The sequence below is a fragment of the Stylophora pistillata genome, chromosome 10 (assembly GCF_964205215.1).
Source record: "Stylophora pistillata chromosome 10, jaStyPist1.2, whole genome shotgun sequence".
NCBI lineage: Eukaryota > Metazoa > Cnidaria > Anthozoa > Scleractinia > Pocilloporidae > Stylophora > Stylophora pistillata.
In genome coordinates, this window is record NC_142528.1 from 29,766,735 (window position 1) to 29,789,893 (window position 23,159).

General features: G+C 38.0%; 1 protein-coding gene across 2 annotated transcripts; it reads right to left on the minus strand.

Annotated features, from left to right (window-relative positions):
• Positions 1-83: 83 nt before the first annotated feature.
• LOC148722628 (phosphatidylserine synthase 2-like) lies at positions 84-22,935 on the minus strand. 2 transcript variants are annotated; one of them, XM_088735980.1, is made up of 12 exons: positions 22,745-22,935; positions 12,593-12,694; positions 10,393-10,475; positions 9,395-9,462; positions 9,051-9,185; positions 8,775-8,825; positions 8,430-8,543; positions 7,608-7,685; positions 7,235-7,275; positions 2,430-2,544; positions 1,811-1,956; positions 84-1,347 (listed from the first exon to the last, which is right to left on the minus strand). In XM_088735980.1, the coding sequence occupies exons 1-12, from the start codon at positions 22,918-22,920 to the stop codon at positions 1,080-1,082; spliced, it is 1,377 nt and encodes a 458-aa protein (XP_088592106.1). In that variant the 5' UTR covers positions 22,921-22,935; the 3' UTR covers positions 84-1,079. The 2 variants fall into 2 exon arrangements, with proteins under 2 accessions (XP_088592106.1, XP_088592105.1); XM_088735979.1 differs by lacking the exon at positions 22,745-22,935 and adding an exon at positions 13,793-14,121.
• Positions 22,936-23,159: the final 224 nt, after the last annotated feature.

Below are 23,159 nucleotides of genomic sequence, written 5' to 3' on the forward strand. Positions count from 1 at the left end.
GTTACTTTCAGTTTATTAGTGCGTATACTACTTGATCAACACCACACCCTTGTTTATTCGTCGATATTAATTTATCAACATACTTCTCCACCATAAATTTACCTTTAATATCTAGTGTTCATGTCTACATCAGGTAAGGGTCTCCAGACACTTCAACCAAAAGCCGAAATTGACAATCGCTAAACACGATCGTACGTTTTACTGAAACGGGCATCTCGTTTCTTCATGAAAATGGTGCAATATTTGACAACTCATTGATAAAAACCCAGATTAAAATGCTCAGCACAGACTCGCGAAAATATGCCAATGCCTTACGCTTAATTTGTCTAATCTAATATAATTTTTTTGATTTTGCACTAACCACGCATTACAACTACATTTACTAAGGTTCTTGATGATAATGAATTTATTTTTATTTATTTAAAAGTTCATATTTCATAGGAGATGTAAAAATATTGACGGGCCCCTGTCTTGATAATAAGAAACTAGAATTTCCTCTTCTTGTTTTCAGGTAACAGACTTTGAAATATAATTTAAGTTTGGCCCTTTGCTACGGAACATAAATATCACCTCACTCTTCTCCCAAATTGTTTTCAAATACGCAATACACAAACCCTTTCGCCAAGCCTTGTCCTTCCTTGGTTTTTAAGAGCCATTTTGGTATTTTCACACCGTAATATATTATTCATTCATTAGCCATTAATTAAATACGGCAAACTAGAACATTTCCTCTTTGGGATCGTTTAGATTTAATACGAAGCCACAGCAATACTTGTGTTGTTCTTCCACACAATATTAAAATCATTTTTCTCCTGACAAAACAAAAAGAAACTTGACCGAGGTGAAAACCGTAGATCTTAAAGGGACATGATGTTGGTGATGACGATACTGACAAACTTGAACCCAACCGTTTGAAAATCATTCCCAACACTTCACAAGTAAAGTTACAACGATTGTAAGAAATTGACGAAATTGTTTTGGTACTAATCAGAACAAAAATCGAAAGAGAATTTCATTCATTTCTTTCAGCTTGAAAATCTTAATCATTATTGAATCATTCTTAAAAATTATATCAAAATTCATTCATGTTTGGGTCTGTGCTCTGCATGACTAATAGCACTATCGCTTCCTTTATCGTGATTGACCCGGAAGCCGCCGATAATCGAAGGCCAAAATTGCCATACCGTCCACGCAGTCCAAGAGCCGAAGAAAAGAATCCAGAATGCTGTCACGTGAGCAGGAAAGGGTATGCTGATGGTTTCCCAACCGAATTTAACGCAGATTAGCACTTCTGTTGAGACAATGGCGGCGACAACCCAGGCCTGTTGTCCAAACCGCTTGCAGGTACTGGAATTAAAAGAGAGGAACGGCAAAAATTTCATTTATACCGTAAAGCTTCTTACAACTATTTTTCAACAAGAGGTCTTTGATTCTTCCCAGAAGTGTTGATCTACGTGGCCGTAAAGCCTGCCAGTTCCACCTCCAACTGCCAGGATGTAAACAAAACTCCAGTCAAGTTACCGGAAGGAAACTTAAATGATCGCACTGGGCTTGTTACAAAATTTACTTACATCACTTTCCCTCCCTAGTAGCTTACGAAAAAGTCCTCATTGTCAGGGTTGCAAGACAGATGTTCTCCGCCTACGGTAAAATTTTAGACGAGTCGGTGACAAGTTTGCCGGGGCTCTAGCACTAGTAATCGACGTTTGACAGCCCCTTCCAGACTTCTCGCCGGCTCACGGGCCTTAAACTTTTCCGCGGGCGAAGACACACTCTAGCCGAAGCCTTAACAATAAAACTTATAACTTACGGGTCGTCCATGTATCTAAATGTTTCATTCAGTGCCACAGCTCCCATCCCAAGGTACAGCGCCATACGAACTTGCATGATGAAATGAGGTGGAGGAATCCACAAAATAAACTTCATGTAAAACAGGTTTAACTCGGCCAGGAGGAACTGAAAAACGAATTGATAACTGTTAGTGAATTTGATTGCAAACACGAACAGAGCAATTTTCAATAAGTATCAAAAATAATCCGGAATTACATTGTCTTTGCTTTACGTCGTTATCTGATTGGATCAAAAATTTCGTGCTATACTCTTAAACAATCAGATTCTAAACTAGAACCAATCGCCACCCGGTGACTAGCCTGCGAACAGGCTCCCCGTCAGACGTGGGGACACAGGAAGAGGAGTTCCCCTTCCCCTGCTTCGCGCCGTTGTGCTCCTCCAAGCCGGGAGCCTGTTCGCAGGCTACCCGGTGACTCGCGCTTTCCCGCGCTTGTTTTTACTTCGAGCTCTCACTGGTTCCTCGTGATGTCTTCCTTGCTATGATTGGCTGGCTGACGCGATCACTATGGTTTTGGTTTTTACGACCCTCATTCGAAAATCGCTCTGAGAGCACAAGAACAGCATGATCTTTAACATACCATAGCAGCAATTCCACAGACTGCCAGCCATCTAGTTAGACTTGTGGTCGCTTTCCAGTCATAAGACGTCCACGAATAAGGAGTGAATTGAGCAGCAACTCTTTTGAACTTGCCACTGACAAAAAAAAATTTATGAGAGAAAAAAAGGAGTGGTCAAAAACTGTTCAGCTAAAAAGCGTTCGCGAAGGAAGACTCCTCACAAATTTGTGTTCATCTTCACTTCAGAATGACGAGCGGACAAAATCCTTCATATAAGTTTTTCACTTCAAACATGTTTCTACTGGTTCAAACTAAAAGGCCAATATTCAAGGTCGCGTCAAATTAAGATCGACCTACAGGAGGTCACTGCTTCGGGTATTGCGTTACCAAAACTTTCGGGCGGCACGAGTTTTCCGGAAGTTGAAACGTTAAAAATCAACCGTGAACTAAGTGAACTGTCCTCGACGTGGTGACGAAAAAATGGCGGTTAATTTCGATTCCACCATTACTGCAAATTATGGTCAAGTAAAGATTTTGAGAAAGTCAAAAAACATTATTCGAGGCTACGAATTAAATACGACCAAAAAGTTCACTTTGTTCAAAGCCTCAAAGGATTTCGGGCTGAAAGGTAGGGTGCAGTCCTGATTCTGAAGTCAAAATAAAGCAACTGATATAGTAGTCTCCTTCGACTACTGATATAGCCGGTTGCCCTATAATTCTCAACTTCCGGTACAATCGTGCCGTACACGTGACGTCTTCGCAAGAGAAATCCGAAGATGTTACCTCCTGTAGATCGAATTTTAAGCGCAAGTTTGTTTCTTTCGTGAAGTCACATCGTTTGAGACTGTTAGGAGATTCTGACCGCGATGGAAAAAAATTCTTGTGTTTCATCAACTATCGACACTGCCACAGAGGGTTACAAGCTAAGCTCTCGTCCTGTGCAAAACAGGTCTGGTAAAATGTTCATAGACACAGAAGTTAAACCTCAAGCCGGAGACACGATCATGGATCTCGGGTGCGGTACAGGAGAGCTGTCTGCGCATCTGGCTCAGCTTGTTGGACCCAGTGGAAAGGTTTTGGGTGTTGATCCGGATAAAGAACGCCTTGAACTTGCTAAACAATCATACAGTGATATCAAGAATCTTTCCTTTGCTGAAGGGAGCGCTGCACACTTCCCAGGTATGGGTTCAGAATGCTACGACATTATCTTCAGCAACTATGTGCTACAATGGATTCCGAACAAATCCAACGCTTTCCGGAATATGTACGCAAGCCTAAAGCCGACTGGTCATGCCAAACTAGCAGCTCAGTACGTCAGCTATCTATTCCCATTCATGACAAGCGCCTTTGAGGAACTGAATCCAGAAAATGCAGAACATTTACTTGGCATGTTCAATTTTGAAGCGAGATCAACGATCGAGCAATATTGCTTTGCCGCGGGGTTTGGCATTGTCAAAGGCTATGACATTCAGAGCGCACAATTTGTATTTGAGAGCATCGAGGCGCTTTTGAAGTGGCTTTGGTCGACAACACATGGTTCCTTTGATCCTACACTAGTAACCGAAGATCGCCTGCAGAACTATTATCCATATTCAAGCCGAAATGGTCAGCCTCCATTTGACTTTAGTGGTATTAAAGAAGAGTCAACGATTTGTCGATTAGTGGCTACCAAACAGGTTTACTAGGACGCCACGAAGCGTCTATTTATGTACACTAACATCGATTTCCTGTTGAAGTAAATAACCGGTATTTTAGTGTCCCCAATTAGCAGTCATGCTAAAGTGATTATGATACTTAAAATAAAGTTCCTATCTTAATGCTAAATATGCTTTCTACATTGTGTTCTACAATATGCCTTCGCTCCGACGAAGAGCTAACGCTCGAAACGTCAGGTTTTGTAATCGTTACGGTGGCCAATTTACCATTTCAACTTTGTTGATATACCCAAATTATGCCTTCTACAGTTTTATTTCAATTAGAGAAAACTTGCAAAACTCTTAATACAACTGAATGGGTCGCATGGCTTCAAACCGTTTCTAAGACAATTTTAGGAAGTACCCTGAGTGTAGAAAAATATGCAATGAAATCTGCCATCATTTAAGATTCTAGTCATACAAGCATCACATAAACTCATCAGTTATAGATTACTTTTATTATTTTTATAGTAAATTTTTCTTATACCACAAGGCTAAACTCGTTTTTCTCTTTCTCCATTCATTAGTTCCTAGTTACTTTTCATCATATTTTACCAGATTTTCGAATATTCACAATTATTCCACGAGGCAAAGTCTGAGGCTATCCCTACCAAAAGTAAAACAGAATTTTGGGAGAAGGACCTTTCTTTTTACTGGCGCAGAAATTTTTAATAAACTTCCTTTAAACATTGTGAAGAGTGAAAACATTCAAACGTTCTGTCGCCGAGCAAAACATTTCCTTTTACCGTAATTTTGATATTTTATTTACTATGTTATGTTTTAATTGTGTTTTAGCTTTGTAGTTTTAGGCTGTTAATGTAGTTGTAAAATCTTAGTCATTATATATACATATATATCTATTCTAGAAATTTGATGTAAATTATTTTCAATACAGGGCCCCTATGGATACCAGCTTTAGAGCTGAATGGGCTACCCTGTGTAAATAAAGTTTGCTTTACTTTACTTTATAATTCTTTTGCGTTAAACTTTTGAAGACTTTGCATTTCCTTTGTCAAGAGACTTAAAGTAAGATATAGACTACCTAAACAGCACATTATCATTTTATTATTCATAGCCCTATAATTATGTAGTTTAGGTTAGTGATACTTTATCTTAAAAGGATAATTGTAACTTGCACGACTTTTTTTTATTTTTTATACACTCAGAGTAATTTAAAAAACCGTACACTCTGATTGATTTTCTTCTCCAGCAAAATATCTCACGCTATCCCTCTTTTTATAACTTCGAATATCCTACCCATTAATATGCTCTATTTTGAAACCGTTTCTGCCATAATACATGTTTCTACTAGCTCTACACCTAGGAATATTCGCGAACTTTTTATTAATTAATCTGACGTCCATACATATAACACGCGTTTTTCTTCCACAGAGAATTTTTATGTACAGAAATCTAGATTGTATATGAAATTGAAGTCTTTCTCTGCGTTTGGTACGAGGTTATGGAACTGTCTAAACCCTCACTTGCGTAAGCTCACAAAAAGAGCATTTAAAAGGGAAATTCATAAGTTGCTTTAGACTATACTTGGGATTGAGGGCTATTATGTTGACGCCCATTCACTAATATTGAAATTCAATACCAATGATTATCGAATATTATAACTGTAGTACTTCGCTCACATCCGTATATCACAATTCTCTCCTCTCCACTTTCCAGTCAGCTCTGCCTGTATTTTCATTATTATGTCTTGTTTTAACTCACTAGTAATTTTATTGTATTTAATTTGTATGACAACTGTACGTATTTTTTAGCTTATAATGTAGTAAACTAATGCATGGCTTATAACCCCTATAATATTGTAGTAATGAAATCTCTTTAGTTTATTGTAAAATCTCTTTAGTTTATTGTGATAATCAAACTTCTTTAACTTACAATGTGCAGTATTTACTTATGTATTTCTAATACCCGCCAAGACTAGCAAACGCTATATGCGGGTTGTGTAAATTTGCTTGTAATGTTCTGTAAAATAATAATAAACAACAACAACACTTTCATGTTAGATTCAATAAAGGTTATTTAAATTTTAACGTCAATCACATGTTCTGCGTAATGAATGGGCATACTCCTATGTAGCCATTAAAAAAGAGTTTGATATAAATTTACGATTCACTATTCTCAACAAACACGTCTTGATGATACCACCCTCCATTGCAAGAGTCCTGCAAGGTTGCTGCATGGTTGACCGACTGAAGGGAGTGGTCAAGTTACGGGTGGATTTCTACCGGAAGTCCAGGGGAAATAGAGTTTGATTTGATATATCGCAAGGCCCTATTGAAATGGGTTCGAGTTTTGGCTAGATTGCAGAATACCCGGCCCCTCATTTACATGTCATTGAATAAGAATAGCCTCTATTGTGTTATGCTTCGTTCTTCAAAGCCCCCCGACACAGGTAAATGAGGTGGTCGGGTATTCTGCAATTGCTCCCCAGTTTTCTCGAGTCGATTGTGTCGCCCCACAGAGAACGCCAAAGATAACATTCAAAAGTTGATGAAAATATCTAGTAATGTGAGAGAAAAGTTCTTAATGCGGCAGTTCGGGTTACATGCTTAATTCCTAAAAGTCTGCTCATATTACTCTGGTACTCAGGAAACTTCCCTGGTTACCGGTGAAATTTAGAGTCGAATTTAAGATTACGCTTTTAGTTTTTAAAACGTTGAATGGCCTGGCACCACAATATTTATCTCAACTACTTGTTGTAAAGCCTAGAACTAGATATAGCCTGCGGTCTGATTCTGAAACATTGCTGCTAATCCCTAGGGTGACACGGAAGACTCTTGGCGATCGAGCCTTTTTCAATGTCTGACCAACAGTAAGGAATGCCTTGCCATCTAGTCTTAGAAACTGTAGGAACATTGACTCTTTTAAAGTACAGTTGAAGACTTATCTTTTAAAGAAAGCTTTTAATTTGTAATTTTATATTCTTATTGCTAGTATTATTTATGCCATCTAGCCTTAGATACTATATGAACTTCACTTTTTTAAAGTACAGTTGAGGACTTATAATTTCTTCTTAAGAACGCTTTTAATATTGTACAGCGCTTTAGAATATTTTAATAGTTAAAGCGTTATATTAAATGTAATAAATTATTATAAAACGTACCGAAACCCTACCTGTAGGTGGGAATGTTCCATAAACCTCTCCAGTGATATGGCTGTAAAATTATTTTAAAAAATAAGCTTTGCCTCCAAAAAGTTAAAAACAAAACTAAACCTTCCCATGCGGCCTATTTCCATAAGTACATTTCAGAGCCACCTTAAATTTTTCTGGGGTATTTTAAGGTGGCCCAGGTAACCCAAGATATCCAAAAATATTAATCATACATTACATGGAAATAATTGGACATTTATTTGTACCATTTTCAAGAGAACAAACAAAAAAGTGTTTTAATATCACCCTCTCCATGCAATGGTGTTAAAAAAGTACCAAAACCCATTATCAGCTACCCTAAGACAGGGCATAAATAATAGGACAGCTGCTATGTACCTTATTTCCAAGATAATCACAAGTCTTCATGCCAAGATATGCCCCAAAACCATTACAAATGAGAACATCCATGATCCACTATGAAATACAATGAGTGTCTTAATATAGAAATTTCACAGCACATAGTTGCTTAACACACTGGAATGCTAACTGAATAGGAGTGTGTCGATGTCTCAAAACTCCACACTATATACCAACCAATCAATGCTTCTTGAAACAAAACAGTCAGATCATAATTTGTTCTTGGGGCATTTAAAAAATAAAAACTTAGGGTGACAAGTATAGAAACAGACCCTTTAATTACTCTTGCGATATTTTACAATCTTGGTTGTTGGGTTATGCCAGGGGAAGCCACCCTAAAGAATGAACCTAAAAGAAAAAAACCCACAACAGGCAAAGCTAGAAAGCCTCACGACCAAAGATCAAGCTGCACTGAATTGTTTTTAGCCTTGTGATCCCATAAAAGATAATAACAAATGCTAAAGGGGGTGAGGGTGTCAAAACCACAACCTTGAATACTTTAACTCCCAAAACCTGATCACAAGTAAATAGTTAATGCTTGCAATTAAGATGCAGTTAAAGCAATTGCAGAAAAGAAGCCTAAAAAGTCAGGCTTTTGCTGAAATTTGAATGTGTGCCCCCCAGATACATACTGGTGGCTACATCAAGCTGACCTGTTTTAATTGTGATCTGTAGACTTCAATAGTTTTATAAGCCATATCACACCTGCTTATTGTCCTCACTTGTATAAAAACTATAAAAAAATAGTCATAGGGATTCAGAAGGTTGAAGAAAATTATGCATTTGAAGAGTTTGACTTACATGATCCCACCAGCATTCACTGAAGTTTGGTAACTGATGCTCTAAGGAATATTCCAAGACTTCAAAAAGAACACTAGTGACAGTCAATAGCCAGTAGTCACGAAGGATGAGTGCCTGGAAATACAAAATTGGTCATTGAAAAAAAAATCACAAGGGATACACATTTGGCAAGCTTCATAAAAGAGAACTGAATTTTTAACCAACAAAGCATTTATTTGTTCTTAAGATACTTTTCCTATCAAGCAATGACACGTTAGAGACCCCTCATCTAAAAATGTCTGTAATCTTCAGACTACATTATGCTTTTCTTTGAAACAACACTTTACTGGAACAAATTCATCTTACCTTTGCCCACCATCCGAAAAAATGAGCTGGTATAAAGACATCACATTTCTCCTGTTGGGCATTAAAGAAAAACAATGTTATCTGGAGACATAGTCGTCTAGTGTTCATTTTTCTTATTTAAAAAAAAAAAAAGAAGAAGTCACATTAATCAAAATTAAGTTTCACCACATCCTGAATTTCTTACCTAAAAAAAATGTTTTTTTGACCAAAAAGAATGTGCACCTACAACTTGAACTACATGCAACAATCTCTGTTGATAAATTGACTTGCACTTACAAGAAAGGTATGGAATGATCCCTTGGGGTGTCCTGGTGTGTATAACCTACAGTCCTCTCCATAAGATTGCTCTGGCAATGGTTTCCCTAAATCTTCATCAAGATACTTTAGCAACTGCCTGGCATCATGAGTTGTCTGAAAAAGATAATATGCAAGCTAAGGTATGTCTCAAGGGGACTAGTGAAGGCTTGAATGACAATGGAAATCATGTTCATGATTGCAAAACAAATTTGAGGTATATGATCTTCAGGGTGTGTAGTTAAAATAAAGAAAAGTCTATCCTACTTTACCAGTTGAAGAAGTGTTAACAGTGACAAATAACATTTAATATCAAAAACACATACCTGGAATAAAAGAAAAATTAGAGCCAATTCATAAACAACACTTAGGCAAAGAATGATACGCCAGAAAGCTGAAAATCAAAACAGAGAACTTGAGGTTAAGCTACGTTAACCTTGCATGGGTTGTAAGTACATTTGTAGACTATTCGCTCCAACGAAAGGCTAACGCACAAAACGTCAGCTTTTGTAATCGTTACGGTGGCCAATTTACCTTTTCCACTTTGTTGATATATCCAAATTATTTCGTTACTCCCACCGACGTAGCCCCAAACAGTTTCTTTCGAAATTATCAGCCTTTATTCATTTGTAGACTAATTTAATCTTTCTTTTACAAGGTAGTAATTCAACACTGGAGGTCAAACCTAAGGTTTGTCCCCTGAGTATTTGCCACCATTACAGTAGGTTTTACTAAATCACCTTCAAAGAGGTATGGTGGCAAAATTTCTCATCACAACAGGATGGAGAAAATTTGTCAGGTAGGGGATAGTTTGTGGAGAAAAAAACCTCCATAAACCAATGTACTTCATGGTAACAACAAACATATGAAACGTATGTATGAACTGCGGTTATGAAACCTATATGTGCACGATCCTTCGCAGTAAAGCACTATTTGAGCAATAGTGAAAATCAGACCTGAAAAAAATTTCAGGCCTGTACGGCCCGTACAGGCCTGAAATTTTTTTCAGGTCTGATTTTCACTATTGCTCAAATAGTGCTTTACTGCGAAGGATCGTGCACATATACGTACTTCATGGTGTTATATGCATCTTGAAAATTAAGCCTATCTTTTTCAAATCTGTCATTGGCAATCTTTGTGAATGTGTTGATCTAATCCAATCATAACCATCTTTACTTATGTGTGGTTTATACTTTTATCTTATGTGTTCATCTTTCTAGAAAACAACTATTTCGAGGGTTCTTTACATTTTTTACCTTTTTTATACATCTCCAAAATAACAAAAATATATGTCACAACTCCTTCAACTTCATCAATCGCATACCTGGGTGAGGTCGTTTGAACGGACCATCTCTTATCTGAGTGACCCCAAACAACAAAAATACTGCAATGCAGGCTACAAGTCCCCTGAAACAACGCAAGATTCAAATATAACATTACAAATATCAAGCTAATTTGCAACCAAAGAGTGAGATTTTAGCTCACCATTCCATTGATTATGATGCAATGGGCATCACCATTATTTTTTTTTTTTTTTGGGGGGGGGGGGGGTTGGGAGAGGGGAATGGGTCTTGTTACTGGGTAATGGTGGCTCTGCACAAGAATCTCCACTGTCAGAAAAGTTTGAGGTGATAACAAAAGGGAGCAACCCTTGAAAAAGTTTTGTTGGGATCCCAGATCCCAGGTGGGATCCCGGGTGGGATTTTGGAACGGAATCCCACCTGGGATCCCAGGTGGGATTGTGGGCAGGAATTAAAACTCCCACAATTTTCAAATTTCCTAATCCAAGTTATTACACTCGGGATCCCAGGCGGGATAATCTGCTATCCCAGGTGGGATACACTGGCATCCCAGGTGGGATAATCTGGTAGACTTAATGACTCCTATGTAAGTATTTAATCTAACGACCCAGATCTAGATGCTGTATTAAATGAAGCCAATTCCAACATGACCACTTCACTTCACCACTGACCTCTGCGATACAAGTGCAGCGCTCTACCAATTGAGCTAACAAGCCAACTGGGAGCAGGCCATCAAATTAATTCGACATAAACCCGTAGATGGCTTGGTAGCTCAATTGGTAGAGCGCTGCACTAGTATCGCAGAGGTCAGTGGTTCGAATCCCATACAGGCCTGAATTTTTTTCAGGTCTGATTTTCACCATTGCTTAAATAGTGCTTTACTGCGAAGGATCGTGCACATATACGTTTCATAACCGCAGTTCATATATATGTATTTCATATGTTTGTTGTTTGATTTATCATCTACGCGTTTATGTCGAATTAATTTGATGGCCTGCTCCCAGTTGGCTTGTTAGCTCAATTGGTAGAGCGCTGCACTAGTATCGCAGAGGTCAGTGGTTCGAATCCCGTACAGGCCTGAATTTTTTTCAGGTCTGATTTTCACTATTGCTTAAATAGTGCTTTACTGCAAAGGATCGTGCACATATAAGTAATTAATATAATTCGTATATATATGCACCTTGTCTAAAAAAAATACATGTATTTGCTGATACCTGATAATCTTTCATAGTTTTGAAATATGAAGAAATTGGTTAGATTGTAAACCTAAGTATGAAACAACTTTGCAACATGGGATTCCATCTTTTGACTAACACAGATCCAACTCTCACACTTTATGAGGGAATTATCCTACCTATCTCAACTGGTTTTCATTTCCTTTGTCAAATCCAGAATTGTACATTCATCATCTGGGAACCTGATCTATATTTTCTTAGATCCAGCCAGTATTTATTACCTCATTCTGGGATCCCTTTTAAACAATCCAAGATGAAACAAGATCCCACTTATCCCACCCGGGATCCCACCTATCTTACCCGGGATCCCACCTATCTCACCCGGGATCCCGCCCATCCCACCCGGGATCCCACCTTTCCCATCCGGGATCCCATCCATCCCACCTGGGATCCCGCCTATCCCGCCAGGGATCCCAACTTTTTTTTACATGGGAAATAGTTACAGTGGCTCTGCACAACAATTTCCATTGTTCGAAAGAGTTTAAAGTGAGTAAAAAGGGTACAAATAGTAACAGTGGCTCTGCACAAAAACCTCTATTGTTAGAAAGAGTTTGAAATGAATGCAAAGGGAACAAATAGATACAGTGGCTCTGCACAAGAATCTCAAATGTTAGAAAGAGTTTAAAGTGAGTAAAAAGGAGACAAGGAGTAACTTAAATTAAGAAAAATATCATAGGTACTTAACTAAAGCAGCAGTTTGCCTACTCAAAATCAGCAGTTTAAATCAGATGCCTTAAAATGCATGCTAGATAGTAGTTCTTTCCATACAATTTTATCTCTGAATCACACACTAAGGTCACAAAAAAAAATTAGGAAATGATCAGCAATGGAAGGAGCTCATAATAATCCTTGTTAGCACCTTAGAAATGTTAAGAGACCAGAATGGAGAATATGTCTTTTGATGGTAAAGTGTAAAGAGTTAAAATATACTTATGACTGGGGCCTGGAATCAAGTTACCATTTTTTTTAATGTAAATAATCACCATACCTCTTTGTATTGTATTCACTGTTTTCCTTAGTTTTTTCAAAAGCTCCAACATAAACCAAGACACACAGCATAATCAGAAGAACTGTCACTGTATGTGCTCTCCTGACAAAAATTATAAACCACAAAAATTTTAGAAGCTGAATAGTTTGCACAAGTAGGTCTCATCCATTGTCATGGGGCATTGTCATTAAATTTACAAGCACTGGTATTACATATATCTTATTAACCAAGCGCGAGGGCCGTACTGGGAGAATATTGGCTTGAGGTCTTGACAGTACGGACCGAGCGCAGCGAGGTCCGTACAAAAAAGACCAAGGGCCGATATTCTTCCAGTACGGTCCCGAGCAAGCTTGGTTAATAAGAGATTTATTATACAACTGAAGTTCAAAGGGACACAAGTGCGGTATTTTTACGACCATTTGGGACAGTGCCCGGTCCAATACTGAGAGAATATTGACCGGCAATAGAGCATTTTGATTGGTTGATTTTAGTTAATGGCCCTCTGACTGCCCGAGTCGTGTAATAAATGCAATTAATACGCCCCGTGACCCTCAATGCATCAGACTTTTCTATAACTGACACCAGCTTGGAAAAAAGGGGATAATTTTCTGGTGCAACATTGGTGGGGGTATAACAGGATAATTTGGTTTTATGAAATGGTAATGTGAATGAGCCACCTTGGCCAGCTTTAGAAATTCTCCAAAACAGCTGATAACACCAAATTATCCTGCGATACCAGCTTTGATTGTTTTCAGTTGATTTGGAGGTGTCCATGGTTACATCAGGACCTTCTTATTTCAAGGGCAAGTCTTCCAGGGAAGAAGTGCATGTGGGTATGTGATGAAAATCTTCAAAGAGCAACAAATGATCGCATCATGCATGGACATGCTGCTGGCCTAACCCTTTTTGGCCCAGCATTTGCAAGGACCAATCGCACATGTTAACATCAGATACAAGCATGAAACCTCACCCGAGATAAAAGCCCTTATTTAAGCGGATATAAAATATCGAAAATTAGTAAACTGATGCAAAATAAAACACTGTGTCGAGAGTTTTATCGATCGAAGCTGCTATGTACATAAAGTAATCAAGGCATGATTACTTAACACTGCTTAATACACCTGCCGGGGAAGTATATTTATCACGCAAATAAGAGCGATCGAGCGCAACCAAAATTTAATTAACTACGGCTTGGCTCACCAGAAATAAGTGTTGGTTCCATCGTCAGAGAACTGCTGAGTCTGTTTGATGTCCCACTCACACTTAATGCTAAACGGCCGTCGATCATCTCCTTTATCGTGTCCATTAGCCCTAACGATGTCGTTATCATGCGCCTGCCCATTTTGGTGGCTAGCACCTTCCTTAGGCTTTCCCATCCTCTCTGTCCTCAACACCGCTTAGTGAACTAGCCAAGCTTTTCGTATCAAACTGGTTTCGATCCAAAGCTGTGAGATTACGAAACCGAAAATGAGCAACAAAAGGTTACGTATATTTCCATCATGCACTGAGAAAATGTCGAAATATTACTGGCCGTGTAAAGATTGGGATCCAGACTGCAACACATTCATCCCCAGGACCTCCGGCCACATACTTTAAGACTCGTTAGAGTAACCTCTAGTAACCTTTACAACTTTGCGTTCAAAGCCATGAGAGTTTTCTTTTCATGTTGATTAAGGTTAAGTGGACCTAACTCTACCGTTTCTACGAACGAAAGAAAAAATAAATGTATTTTTTTCTAATAACGCTCTGGAAAGTCATTGACATCTGTTTGTGAACGTTTAGTTCCAAGCGTATACAGAAAGGTAACAATTTTCCCTCGGGTCCACCTTTTTCTGACAGAAAATGTCCACGCACTGAAAATCTGGCCGTATTTTCGAACACCTAACAGCATGAAAAATGTTTTGGCACGTTGAAGAAGTTTTTTCACCCCGTTAGGACAAACGATTCAACAACTCTTTTAGAAACTGCTTGATGTAAATTCTGTTCATAGGCACCTGCACACTAAGAGAAAATATGACCTTGTAAGAGAAGATTTTGATCAAAATAGAGCTGGCAACCCATTTGCAGGACAAATATTCTTTCCCACTTGCAAACTTCATTTTCATAAGTCGAAGGATGAACATTTTTTTTTTAAAACCGCATGATCTCCAAGATGGCATCTTAGAGACCATACGTTATCATGTAGCGACGGGAGGATTTTTTTTTTTTGGGGGGGGGGGGAAGGAAGACCCTTAGTTTCCAAAGAGAACGGGGGGAGCAGTCGTCGTAAAAGAGGATAAGGGGAGACCATAGACCGCATGGTCTTTAAGATGTCATCTTAGAGACCATGTGTTATCATTTATCGACCGCAGGACTTTTTTGGGAGGGGGAGGGGAGGGGAGGGGAGGGGGAAGACTTAGTTTTCAAAGAGAACGGGGGCAAAAGTCGTCTTAATAGAGGATAAGGAGGACCATAGGCAGTTGACTTCCAGTGAGGGGAGGTCATTAGCTAGAATACTACAGAGCCTCATGGGGGATCAAGTAAATTTGATTGTAGCATAATCAAAATCCTCCTATCATGGCCCCCACAGGAGATAAATAATGACCGGTCCCCCAAGGGATATGTATCCTCACTTCCTGTTACTCATTTCCTCATCACTAAGTAAACAGAAGTCAAGATAGCCTACTCGAACTAATGAAATTTCATTTTCTCATCACTTTTTGGTGGGATGATCTCCTGATATTGAAGAGATAAGTTACAAACTGGTAAATCACTTCCACGATTTAGATGAGATGGCATATCATGTGGGATACAGAAGCGGGGAGAGGGTTTAAGAAAAAGTTTGGTTCCCGTGACTTCAAAATGCAACAAATTAATCCAGTTTACTGCAGTCTTTATTATATTCTCGTGGTGAAATAACAAAGGAAACGTATCGAAACTTTTAAAACTTTTTGGCAATCACACCGGTCGAGAAACTAATGTGAATATGTCTTCCTTCAACCTAATACTTTGGCTGGTCTACCTGCGCAGGTAAAAGGATAAAAATAAATTAGAATTTCAACACAGTTTAAAGAACTCAGCTTCTAATCCTGTTTATAAGGAAGACGCTATGTAGATGCGGTAGTCATTGGTCCTCCAACAAATTAACCCCACCTCCCTCTACCACTTGGGTTGGTGCCATGAACGGGGTATTGAAATTCTTCACAGCACGAAGTGATTTGTTGCCCTTTCAAACTCAACTTCTAAAAACCATGTCAGAATCAGACTATTCAATTGGATGAGTAATATTTTTATTGAGTAGCAAAGTGAATTGTAAGCTCCGGTAGGAATCAACGAAGTTGGCGTCAAGAATATCGACACTTAAGCCGAGTCCATCCATCCCTGACGGTATTTTCAGAGCTGACCACTGCAAGATGTCAAAAACGAATAAGTAGCGGATATCAAAGAACCCATGCACTTTTCGCAAAGAATAGGGAACGTAACACCTCATGTTATGGTCTGGCCTTGTTATTGTTTATGTAGGCCCCCATTTTTATAGTGAACTTTAATTAACAAATGGTAAACACCACAGCGAACACTATTGAGTTATGGATGCACGCGGGAGGTTGCTAAGCACTCAAGAAGCTAGAGTCGCTCTCGGCGATAGCCGAGAGCGACTCTAGCTTCTTGAGTGCTTAGCAAACCTCCCAAGTGCATCCATAGCTCAATAGTGTACGCTGTGGTGTTTACCATTTGTTTTATAACATAACATTGATACATTGTAGCTAAAGAGTTCCCTTTTATTTAATAAATCTTACGCGACCAGAAAAAACAAGCGCGCGCGGAAAAATAGTCTTTGCATTTGCTCCCGTCAGCAGCGTACACCCATGGAAAAATGGGGGACGCTAAATTGACCAATCAGAGCGCGCGCTTTACTTTGGTTATGTTATAAAGCTGAACCGGGCCAGCCTGTCTAAATATCGAGAATTAAATAAATGGAGAAATAAATCAAGATACCTTGGCTCTGTATATGTTGTACCTGAACTTTGGAGACCACTTTAGTAAATGAACATTGTGCAGCACACTGTATTTAAGCCTGAACCACAAGTTCCAGTGGTAACTAGATAAATTCCAACCTCGTCTCCGTTTCGATCGGTGACTGAACCCCGGCAATTAAAGGAGGTGGAGCAGTAACTCATTTGCGGACAAGAAGACGAACTGCGCTTTTCCTCTCTAAGCATCATCACATCTGTGGTAAGACACAGTAAAAGTTTAAAAAGTCTGTACTTGAATCAAGTGGCCCATTCAGCCAGCGTTTAGGGATTAGTCATTGTTATCACAAGGGGGGCGGGGTTACTGTTATCACAAGGGGGGGAGGGGAGAAAGGATTTTGGGTGAATCACGTAGTTTTCATGGGGAACATAGAGGGGATCACCCCTTTACGTCACCAACAGAGTATTACGACAGGACTATAGAAAATTGACTGCCATTTAACTGCCTGAAAAGAAATAGGGGGGGAATCACTAGAATATATAATGGAGAATCATGCAAATTATTATCGTGACACATCAAAATCTGTCCACTTCTTCCTCCAATCCCCCCACCCCCTCCCCATCCTGGCGATAAATACCAACCGGTCTCTTATTGTGGTCTCTGTAACATTGATGCATGAGGCGTCTAGAACTATTCCTGCTCCCTCTATGTAGAATGTTAGTCCACCGAAGGTTAACCTTCCATGGCATTGTAGAAAGTCTATTATGCTTTGGTCCTTTTGATCCGAGTATACGGTACCTTTTTCATTAAAAGTAAGACCTACCTCGCTGGGAAAGACCTGGAAAAGGATTTCGTGGTTTGCAAGTTACAATGGTGATTACCGCCAACAAGAAGCAAAAAATCAACAGTTTTCCGGCCATTTGTATGCAAACTGCAAACAAAAAATGAAAAAGATGCCTGCATTGTTGAAACAGTTTACAGAAACAGCACGAATTTAAGTTTTTCATTGACTTGCTTGTCGGTGAAACCGTTTTGCCTTAAAGTTCAGCAGATGTTCTTTGAATAACAGATTGTTACTCGTCTCAAATTGTTTGTCAGTTACTAATGAAAACAAATAACGAAATCACGATCAAAGGCAACTTTAAGACAGATGCAGTGGTAGATTTTGGACATACAATCTCATTTGGGTTAAGATTTAATGACCGCATATACTCGACTATTTTCCTTGAACCCGAAATTGCAGCCCGCGAGCTGGGAGCTCCATACTAAGGAAAATGTTTAAACTATTAAGCTGTGTAAATATCTTTTGCCAGATGATGCATCGTCGTTCCTCAGGAATTTACGAGTGTATTGCTCCACTATTTGTAAAGTTTATATTTGACACGTGTCATGCATAATAATAATAGTAATAATAATGATAATAAGAATGATAATGATAATGATAATAATAATGGTTTATTAACAGATCCACTGGATGGCTCTTCCCTGTTAAAGTACATCAATTGCAATAGAAGAATAAATCATATGAAGTTATTTACAAAATTACGCAATATACAATTGAAAGTAGAAGTAGGATTAACAGAATCGAAATTACAGTAAAACTAACTAACCACTGTGTACTCTGTAATGTAAAAAGTTCCTTCAAAGTTTTAAAAAGGTTCTGTATTCTTTACAGTTTCTAATCGTTTCTGGTAGATTGTTGAATACCTTCGATGCATTATTTTGGAAGTGCCGTTTTCGATCGGAACCACTAATCTAATTGAATTGCTTGAGCACAGCCTTGCGGCATTCCTATTTTATGATTTTTAAGATAATCTGGCCAAGATGCAAAGCATTTATGCAAAGCCTTAAAGCATGATTTCAGGAAGTTCGAATCTCTTCTCTCATTGATTGGAAGCCATCCGACTTTAGGTGCATCCCGAAAGTTCTTAACATTATGACCGAGTACAAAACTTACGGCAGCAAATTGAACTCGTTGCAAACGGCGAAGTAAGAATTGTGGTAGAGGATAAAAAAAAAAAAACAGACCGGTGTAATCTATTTTTGACAAAATCAATATTTCTGTTAGTTGCTTCGTAAACTCATATTTGGCGAGATATCTCAGTTTTCTTAGTATTGATAGAGTTGCGTAGCATCTAGATACCGTCTGCTAGGATCGGCATTGTCGACGCTATCAACATTGTTCAATTCCTCATGGGGACTCACAACTTTTTCTTTTTCCCATAGTCTTGACTAAACGATAAACATATTTTTGAATAATGACTTGTTGTTCATTGGATTATATTAGCTTATCATTAAGTTTATCAAGTCCTGAACTAACCACTTGAAATAATAGGATTTACTAGGCAGAGACAATCCCGGATGTCTTCAGCAAAAAGACCCGGATGAACGGTGTGCGTTAGTTCTAAATTCATACCAAAACTGTTCGCTCTTAAAGTAACTCAAACAGATACGTGTTTTAAGAGTATCAAATTTCCTTACCAAGAGTCTTGGTAGAAATTTTAAAGAAGGAATTACTTTTGAGCTACTTAAGTGGAAAAAAATAAATTATCTCTGAGATGGCTTTCGAAATTACTCGCAGTGGGCCATTTATGGCAATTTGAAACTTAGAACACGATGTACATTACTCTAGGCCTTCATATTCTTTTCAGTTTCTTGGGGAAACGTGGAGACGAATACCAGACTTAGAGACCGAAATAAAGTCAGGCCCTGATACGTTTTGCATTTTCAAACATGTACAAGGAATAATTACAGAACCACGACTGCTCCTCTACATTTTGGGAAATTACTTTCTCCTGTAACTTTTTTAATGACATATAAAGTTTTGAATTTTCGACTGGAAAAAACTCCTAACCATATCGTTTCAAAATTATTTGCATCTCAAAATTGCATTTGTGCAATTCTGTTCACTTTGTATTTGTCAATTTGACTAACGAAGAACCTTCTTGATCACATTACCTTTCGCTACTGAAATATCTTTTAGACTCGCTTGAGATTCCTTATTACGTATGGTACAAGTGATGTGTTTGTTTCAAAAATCGTGATAAAATTTGAGCAGATCACTTTCTGTGGTAGAGGAATAGAAATGCTTTGAGAACTTTATGGTTGTTTGTTTTCTTAAAAATAGCTTGATCATTCCTTAAAAGCAATTGTTAGGATACCAACCTGACAACGAGATCGCTGAAGAAAAAAGTGCCTTTAAAATTCTGACCAGTCGTAAAACGAGGACACTTCTTGTGAAAATGGTTTGACACTAGTAATTCTAATGTATTTATACCACAACCACTTCCCGCAAAAATCTAATCAGCAGCTGAATATTCAGAATGTGTACACTTTTCTCGAGATTCTAGATGTTATCTCCTATTTTCTCACTTCAAATGCACTCGGGAAGCGTATTTTAAATGGAGAAGAATCCGGTCTTGTGTTTTGACTCTATCCAGAAGACCAAAGCTTTATTGGCGATTGATCAAGATGTAATCTTTGGTAAACACTAATTAAGCATGGAAAAACGGTTACAACTCGAAGCACGTACGTGCCTTTCGGCCATTTTCAAATCAAAAAGCCTGGAATGACTCCTTCCAATTTAAATCATGTTCGCTTTGCACCAAACAATGCTTATAACAGACTTTCCTTTCAACACGTAGACAAAAGTGCTTCATCGTAGTCAATAACGCTCTTAAATGTTGTTTGACCACAAGCTTGCCATATGCCATCGTTCTTTTTAACACAAATACGTTTTCTCTCTACTTAATTTTCGGTCTAGATTGCAAATTACCGCAAAAACCTTCCGGTGTTTAAAGTAACTTCCTCTTGTTTCGTATCTTTCATTCGATAATAGTAACCTAAAATTCATCAGCGGTTTTAAACTTTTTGTCGACTCACAATATAACATCATGGCGTTCTTATTGTGTTATCTTGAAGCTGTGTGAGTCTAAAGCATTTTGGAAATGCAAAATGGAATATTGGGATTATACCTTTTTGAGCTTTACTGCCTGATTACTGCACTATTGATTATAAATTTGCATCATAGTTAGTCGTAACACTTCCCTAATCTACCCTAGTTTTGCTCGTTACGGCCAATTTATTCGCAGTTTTACCATTGGTTCTCGTGTATGAAATTAATTTTGTTCGGTGAAAACTAAAACGCTTCGATTTTGTTTTGTTTTGTTTCGTTTTTTATGAACTGAGAGGAGTATTTCTATCAAAGAGCAAAAGTTGTATAAAACTCCACTGACTTAAAAAGTAAAAGTTTAAAATCACGAATAATTCGTTTGGTGAAATAAATGTAAAGAGGAGTGATACTTTAGAAAGAAAAACAAGCGTTGAAGTGCTGCAGATTTTGCGTATTTTCATTTCGTTTCAACCGGGGTGATTTTCCATCCGAAGTGTTTTCACTTTCCATTGAAAAAAATATTTCATCTGACCGATTAGATCAATAGTAATACTAGCCTCAGATTGAACCAGGGGCTTTTTGTGGTGTGAAAATGTCAATTAGTTCTCGCCGGAGCTCACCGCCCGATATTGTGTTTATTAACTCTTTTCCTGTATTATTCTGAAGTAAATAAACAAACTTATACATCCTGAAGGACTCTTTTGCAAAGTCACCGAACAACTCAATGCTCTGAACCGCAATTTTCATTGACAAACATCCCATATCATGCAGTATAAAACCGATATTTATCTTCATAGAAAATGTTTCTATATGGATGGATGATGAGCATCATATAGCATTAGAACAGCTTATGTTAGACTAGGTTTTTGCTTTTGGCGTGAAGTAAAAATTAATCACGCAATATTCAAATCAGTTCCGACTCTGTGGCAAAACGTTGTTTTGCACGAATTTCAGCTTCACAAAGTACTGTCGAAAGAGCACGCCCTTAAGTTCCCAGATTCAATTTGCAAGTCAGAAATGTGAGAGGTGATCTTCTTTGTTTTTCATGATGAGATAACTTATTTTCTTCCAAAATCGTAAATATCTTAAATATTCTTCCCTTTTTTTGCCCAATTTAATTATCCAATTTCTAAATACCCGGCGAAATCTTTAGGTGAATATGTGGGTAATTATTTTTGGCAATAAATGTTTATCATCATTATATCAGGAGATTGAAAATTATTTCCAATTTTGATTCTTACAGGAAAAAAAACATACATGGTACATCCTCTTTTGCGCCTCGAGGGTTCTCAAGCCTTTTGGCGTTTTTTTTTTTTCTTGTTTTTCGTTTACTGATGCATTTTCAACTTTATGGCGAGATCGCGTCGTGCATATGGTGGAAAATTTGGTTGGCTAGATTTGGTCAAAAAATCATAAGGATCTCTTCACTGAACTCACAGGGGTATGACATTGTTAGATTAGTCATGGCAGAATACAGCGATATGTTTTGATGTTAATTTTTTTTCTTAATATTTGTATTACTGAATTTTAGAATTTGTTATACCTTTTGTTGTATTGATTTCAATAGCGTATATCCTCAAACAGACCCTTTCATATTATTTTACTACTTCCTCGGTAAGATAAGTGAATTTGTGGTCAAAACTGAAGTGACTCTCTCGTTGAGGTCGTAATTTTTAAACTAGGAAGTTAGGTTGTGGATTGCATGAAATTTTAAATTTGATCTAGGACTTAAATCCTACTTCCACGATAACGAATGGCGTACTTCAGACTACGATCACTAATTCGAGATTTGCTGTTTCCAGGTCTCTCAGTTTCTGAACAATTTTATTTTACCTCAGAATGTGGTAACTGGTGTAGCATAAACTATTTTGAACCCCCTCATTTAAAAACTGTTTTCTGTGGCATAGCAAACAAAATTTGATTGGGCTCAATAATTAACAAATAAAACATGTATAATCTTCAAAGAGCAACAAATGATCGCAACATGCATGGACATGCTGCTGGCCTAACCTTTTTTGGCCCAGCATTTGCAAGGACCAATCGCACATGTTAACATCAGATACAAGCATGAAACCTCACCCGAGAAAAAAGCCCTTATTTAAGCGAATATAAAATATCGAAAATTAGTAAACTGATGCAAAATAAAACACTGAGTCGAGAGTTTTATCGATCGAAGCTGCTATGTACATAAAGTAATCAAGACATGATTACTTAACACTGCTTAATACACCTGCCGGGGAAGTATATTTATCGCGCAAATAAGAGCGATCGAGCGCAACCAAAATTTAATTAACTACGGCTTGGCTCACCAGAAATAAGTGTTGGTTCCATCGTCAGAGAACTGCTGAGTCTGTTTGATGTCCCACTCACACTTAATGCTAAACGGCCGTCGATCATCTCCTTTATCGTGTCCATTAGCCCTAACGATGTCCTTATCATGTGCCTGCCCATTTTGGTGGCTAGCACCTTCCTTAGGCTTTCCCATCAATTTGATTGGGCTCAATAATTAACAAATAAAACATGTATAACCTTGAATATTAAACTGACAGCACATGCACTTGCAAGAAAATACCGAAAAGCTAAGTTCACACCAAATTGAAAAAAAAAAGGGAAAAAAAAGATAAAAAACGCATTTTACGACATTTAACAATTGTTCATGGAAGGCGAATAACTGTTTTAGTGTAATTATTAAGGTGCGTTTTGTAAATTTAAAATTGTAAATTT

What these genes read in the sequence shown, in the direction of transcription:
- LOC148722628 (XM_088735980.1), bottom strand. Translation starts at nt 22,920, where the DNA reads ATGGGAAAGCCTAAGGAAGGTGCTAGCCACCAAAATGGGCAGGCACAT. An exon ending in GTTCAAACGACCTCACCCAG is followed by an intron (nt 9,463 to 10,392) that starts GTATGCGATTGA and finishes TTTGATTTTCAG; the next exon opens with CTTTCTGGCGTATCATTCTT. An exon ending in TTTTCGGATGGTGGGCAAAG is followed by an intron (nt 8,544 to 8,774) that starts GTAAGATGAATT and finishes TTGTATTTCCAG; the next exon opens with GCACTCATCCTTCGTGACTA.